The 6,074-nt window shown below is 47.8% G+C and overlaps 2 protein-coding genes across 2 annotated transcripts in view; one reads left to right on the plus strand and one right to left on the minus strand. All coding sequences in view use genetic code 11, as the record gives it.

Moving 5' to 3' along the window:
* Positions 1-198: 198 nt before the first annotated feature.
* Positions 199-2,167, plus strand: EGR_06377 (Serine/threonine-protein phosphatase PGAM5; the record flags this gene model as incomplete). The annotated part of the gene is made up of 4 exons (XM_024495626.1): positions 199-370; positions 407-575; positions 620-864; positions 1,788-2,167. 4 exons carry the CDS (start codon positions 199-201, stop codon positions 2,165-2,167), a joined length of 966 nt encoding a protein of 321 aa, XP_024349902.1.
* A 583-nt stretch (positions 2,168-2,750) lies between these two features.
* EGR_06378 (Nuclear protein localization protein) overlaps positions 2,751-6,074 on the minus strand; it is a gene marked incomplete at both ends in the record, with an annotated part of 6,453 nt that continues 3,129 nt past the window's right edge. The window contains 5 exons of the mRNA XM_024495627.1: positions 2,751-3,016; positions 3,236-3,473; positions 3,901-4,089; positions 5,144-5,431; positions 5,628-5,795. Coding sequence (XP_024349903.1) covers positions 2,751-3,016; positions 3,236-3,473; positions 3,901-4,089; positions 5,144-5,431; positions 5,628-5,795 — 1,149 coding nt within the window. The remainder of the gene's footprint in view (positions 3,017-3,235; positions 3,474-3,900; positions 4,090-5,143; positions 5,432-5,627; positions 5,796-6,074) is intronic.

A 6,074-nucleotide genomic window follows, 5' to 3' on the forward strand; every position in this document is an offset into this window, starting at 1 on the left:
CTCTCAGACTTCTATTTTGTGTGCCTTATTATTTTATCATACATTTGGTATTTTTACTTACATCGAAATTTTGCAGCCTTTTTCGATAAAGTTTATGAGGATCAAGACTCTGCTATTCCTCTTTGTTGTTGCCTTAGTTACCTATTTTGAGCCAATCTATGCGTATGTCATCTTTTGACCTGCTTGCACACTTGCTGAATGCCGTTTCCAAGGCTGCCAAGAGTTGGTACATTTCTTCTTGCTGCTTCTGCAACTTCACTACTTACCTTTCCATGGAGTCGTTCAAATGTAAACTCTAAAAGTAGCCTTGCGGTTGCTCCTAAACTCAGGGAACAAGGTGACTGGAATCACAATTGGGACTTCGATGAGGGTAGCACCCTAATCTTATCCTTTTATCGTATTTAAGCCATTCCTGCTTCCCCTCCCACGCAGTACCGTCGGCTCAAGCTCATAATTTTAGTCCGACATGGCCAGTATGACACCAAGGCTGCTGCTCCCGAACGGAAAGTTCTCACGCAGTTGGGGTGGAAACAGGCCGTAGCAACGGGCAAGAGACTACGTGAACTTGGATACCAGTAGTTCCTCAAATGATTAACTTTACCTCCCTTTATGTTCATAGCATCGACTGTATTGTACACTCAGATATGATCAGAGCGCGACAGACTACGGCAGGTATACTCTCTGAACTCGACCAGGTTCACCTGTCAGAAACTGGAATTCTTGAGGTAGCGACAAGGCCTCCGGCTTTGACGGACCACGAAATCGTGACTCGATGCTCCCCACTGGTTTCTAAGTCCTGTCCCCTCCTAGAGTCGTCTCTGATGGCTGAGGGACCACCTCCGGTTGAACCCGAACCAAGTCCTCGTAAGCTGCTCAACGAGTCGTGACGGTTAGATTTCATAGGGTTTTGGTAGGTAACGTGTTCGAGGCTGTGAGGGCTATGACTCGTCATATATTAAAGTGCATCTGCTGCCAGTTTTTTGCACATAATTGGTGAAAAATTCATTTATTAACCTGTGATGAGGGCCGGATGACGATGTTCGACCAAGGACGCATTCCAATTCCTCCTGCATTTCTTTCGAAGAATTATCGACGCATTATCTATTCCTAATTCTGCTACCAGTGTGTTGGGGGGAAACCAAGACCTGCAGTTCAGATGGTTTGTTGGTCAATTGAGTTGCTATTCAAAAACGGAAACAACTACTCGTCCCTAGACCAAGAGCACCCCCTAAAGTTCCGACATAAGCCCTTTTTTTGGTGAATTTATCATTAATGCTTGCAAATGATGATATCCCATTTGCATTTCGTAAGGACGCCCCGTTTGTTTATCATTTCTGCCCCACCAAGTCACCTCCAGGTTTAGTCAGCCGCTTTCGACGTAGTGGTGCATGTTAGGGTACCATGTTGTACCGCCACGATAGCTCAATTTGAATGTCTCTCGTAAACACCAATATTGGATCCGGCGCATTGGCTGCCCAAGAGGGCGACTCATCTTCATGGAGAACGGAATTTGGCTCGTTTAACTGGGTCTAGTCCCATTGCTAGCTGCTAAAGCCAGTCCGTATTTAGGAATCGTTGCTCTGGGGACCCATGGTTTCTTTGTTAAGCAGTAGGACTTGGGATTTTGAAGATAATTTTTTTGTAGAACACGTGTACGGATCCCCTGTTAACTTCTTCGAGGAGCAGTAGATGTTTAAAGCGAACTTGGATCGCGATACAATCACTAACACACTTCGTTTCAAACGCTGGAAAACCGTCACCGACATTAAACCTTATCCTTCCTCCAGCCTCTAGGACCAAGCATCTTGAAAGCCTCTGTCCTGCCGAGCTATCCGACCGCATCAACACACAGAATCGTATCGGTTCGAGCTTCCATCACCACATTCACCGTCGGCCAGTGTCCATCACCGGTGAGCGAGCGTTTCGCGGTGGTCCTACCGGTAGACGACCCTTTGAGGTGGTGCTTTTTGTGGGTCACGCAAACGTCTTCCGGTACTGGATCTGTCGCGCCCTGCAGATACCTCCTGAGGCTTGGCTTAGAATCTCGCTACCCCATGGAAGTATCACAGAGCTGTTGGTGGATACAGCGCCCCCATCGGAGTGTACCGTGACCGCACTACGAATTGGCGACGATGGCCACATCCCAGTGGAACTCCAGAGCCGATGACTAATTGGAATGAAGGCTTCTTTTTGCCTTGTCCTTTGTAAATGGCATTGATTAAGTAGTTTATGCAAAAGGTGACGATAGCATATTCCTTATTTGATTAACAGAAAAGACTCCTGAAACAGTCGACCAACTTCCGAATTCAATTCTATGCGATATTTAGCACCCGGGTTTGAGCCGAACTTTATGACAGGTCGTAGATGGGAGCTACGCGAGCCAAGTTCAACGGCACCGAGGCGGTGGTGAAGGGTTCGCATGGCCAAACGGCAGACGTGACAAGCATAATCCAATCCACTGCTGTAGATTCTTTGGGTGATGTTCCCTGCCAAAATACCCTGTTGCTCTCGATTTTCTTCCCAACACACTAAAAGACAATTTTGATGGGATGTTCAGGTAAGCCCAGACAGTTTTCCACGCTTAACGCAGAGGGATGGTGCTGTGGTGGTGCCAAACACAAAGAACAATAGGGTAGGGAATACGGATCAAGGTGCGGTAGTAATGAATGAAGTGAACGGGGGCGGTGAGGAGGTGGACGTTTTGAATCATGCAGGTGAGATGTTGAAGAGAGGTAACGAAACAGAGAGGGTTATGAGGCGTGTCGCGGCAGTCCGCATATCTCGCACTCATTGCGATCCAGTCCGTTATGAAAGGTGCAGTGTTGGCAGGCCCAGAATGCATCACTGCTCTCTCCCTCCACATCGGATACGGAGCTGGTAGCAGTGGCGGAGGAAGAGGTTAATGCAGTGCCGACCACAACATCTCTGAAGCTTGCCGCCGACGTCTGCGTGACCCGATGCGTCCCGCCGCCGCTGCTACTGCTCGTATCCATTGGTGAAGAAGGCGTAGCTCCCCCTAGGAAAGGGGATGGCATACAGGACAGTTGTCCTTGAACGACTTTTTGGGGTAGAAACAGGCAGTGATAGCCATGGTTTCCAGCGTTGAATAGCTATCCTTTTGAGAATTAGTGACTGGGCCCTTTTACGTAGTTGAATCAAGCCCCACCCCCCCCGCACCAGGCGGGAAATGAGTCATTGTTAGGGGTTGGGTCATCGGAACGAGGAACATGCTTACCGCCGCCAAGGGTTTTGAGAATGAGATGCAGGCTACCCCAGGCAGGGCAGTTGTCGGCCCACTCGGTGACAGACTTGGAGGCGCGTAGAGTGGCCAGGAGGCTGTTGAAACTCGACTGGTCCAACGGCAGCCGATCCACCTGCTCCGCCAACCACGCCAAGACGTGGAAGTTGTTCAGGCACCCATACAAACGATCTCGTCCGTAGGCTGCGAATTGACGTGCAAAGGCCTCTACGCTCTGCAGTGGAGGGAAGAAAGTGGGACAATGCTTCACAAGTGACCTCGAGCGAAGTCTTGGAGCCCGTGATAACAAAACGACGCGCGTTCGGCCATCAAACCAGGAAATTGTGGTTGAAGGCACAGCTAGAAGAGCCGTGGCTACGTGTCTCCGTAAATTTTTGGCTAATGCGACTCTTCCGAGATGCTAGTAAATTATGGTAGAATTAAGATCTATCAGTTCTTTCTAATTTAAGATGACCTAAAAGATGACGTTGTCAGTTTAGCTGACTATTTGAAATGCAAATCGACGAATGGGAACGAGTAAGTGGTATTGTAACCCAAGACCTGGACGTTTCCCCTCAATTAAAGGGATGGGAAGACCATCCATTCTTCAATAGATCTAAAAGAAACCGACAGGTTTTGTATTTGACCGGCTTGAGAAGCACCTGCTTCTGTCCGAGGTCTTCCCGATTCTCCACAGGGAACTTGTCGTGGGGTGAAATGTGGTAGGTGGATTGCTCGGCGAAGGTGAAGGTCTGCTCTACGGGGAAGGCGGCGGGCATGTCCACCAACAGATACTCCACCGGTAGAGGACGTCCTATCTTTGTTACTGTGTTGCCGTACTTGTCCTTCGTCTACAATGGAACGTTTGTGTGCACTTCAGTAAAATTCATTTAGCCTCCCAGCCCTTCCTCAACTTCACGAGAAAACCACGCCAATCATACAGTTTACGTACACGCTCTCTTGAAAAGCGGCCTATATAAGCCTTCAAGGCATCGCGTAAATTTCTGGAAACCATGGAAGGGATTCAGCCAAATCAAAAACTTGGAGGAAATTACAGCAGGGTAGGAGAAGAGCAGAAATACGAGAAGAGTCTCTGCAAAGCCTGGCAAGCTGAGCTAACACGCGGCCACGCTTAAATATACGAGGGTAGTGTTGACTCTCCAGCGGGTTTTGATATGCCTTCACAAAGAGAATTGAGAGGAAGGGTTGCGACACACCTCCATCCCTGTCATTCTTAAGCACCTCCAACCACACCAACCAATCGCTATATCATTCCATAATTCCTTGAGACATCATGTGACAGAGTTCAGGGTTAAGGAAATTCTGGAAGATTTATCACTAACCGCAATAAATGGGGCTAAAAGACTTCAAAAACGAACCAATGGATGCTTGCACGCGAAACGCTTTTATCCGTTGAATTCGGCACATCGAGGTGAGGAAACGGCGTAGATCCTATGCATGAGGCTCACTTCGCCCTTCACATCTCAACCCTTCCACCCCCCGGCCGCCCACCGTTCCTTAAACTATTTTCCAAGTATTCATAGGAACACGAGTTTTCGGGGGTAGCCGAGGCAATAGCGACTTATTGTAGAAATATCAGCAACATTAAAATGACTTAAAAGTTGAGGAGTGAAGTGTGAAAGGTGAAGAAATGACCACAAACAGTATAGCTATGCCCTAGAAACAGCTTTTGCCACGAACACACTGATCAAATTAGTTAAAAAACGTGATTCTTAAGGTAAAAAATAAGTCAAATTAGAATATGCGTTTGTAGCGAAGGTTTGCGAAAATTTTCCAACTTCTGAATACGATCTATCAACCACTTGGCATTAACAATGTATGAGCGCAAATGAACGAATGGGGACTATTTAAATGCATTCAGGTGGAAAACTACCGGTTCTTTACCGAGTAAAAGACATCTGGCACATAGCGATCCTTAGTGGACTCGCGAATATACCCCAATTCGGGGGCATCAAAGGTGGGCACAAGAATCCCGGCAGACTCCAGTGCCATGGCAACATTGGAGACCTGGTAGGCCTCAAAGTGTATCTCGTTGTCCGTACCACCGGTCACCACAACAGTGACGAATTTCGAGCCAAAGTGACCGTCCGGACTGTCTCGAGAGGGATTCGGGTGGAGGTTCTGCAGACGCGCAGCAGTGATGCACTCCTCTGCGCTCATAAAAAACGTATCCTGTGGGCATAAAGCAATGTCTACTTATTTAAAGTTAGTAGAGAGGGCTTAGCAGCAAGTCAAAAGAGCGAAAAACGAGGTGCAAATGGGTAAAAAATTATTATTACAATCCTTACGTGAGCTGCATTAAACTGTCCATCATTTTTGCACCTTTTCAACAAAAAGGTCCGATGAAAACCACATCAGCATGCCATACCATGTCACCGCGGTAGTGCTTCACCAAGCCATCAGCACCCTCGGCCGTTAGATCGGTGAAGATCCAACCGACGGGCCTCAAACCCAACGCTTCCGCTGTTGCCATGGCAGCGGGAGGCATGAGTTGGTCCAGCGGACACGTCAACTTCACCGAACGACTCGTGGACTCCTGATAAAGAAGAGGCAATATATGAGGCGATATGAAATGCAAACTTGTCTACCCTGTGGCGAAAACAGCATGATTTTCGGAACTTAAATAACCTGGAATTTGAAAACTAGGAGGTCTGCTTAGGAAACAAGTCAAAGTAAAATCAGGAGATGAGAAGGCGTATTCGAGGAAATGAGGAGGAGAGGACAAGAGATTGGAATGAATGGTAGGAATGGATAAAAGACTGCATAGACGGACGGACGGATGGATGGATGGATGGATGGATGGATGGATGGATGG

This window comes from Echinococcus granulosus, assembly GCF_000524195.1.
Source record: "Echinococcus granulosus chromosome Unknown EG_S00056, whole genome shotgun sequence".
Lineage (NCBI taxonomy): Eukaryota > Metazoa > Platyhelminthes > Cestoda > Cyclophyllidea > Taeniidae > Echinococcus > Echinococcus granulosus.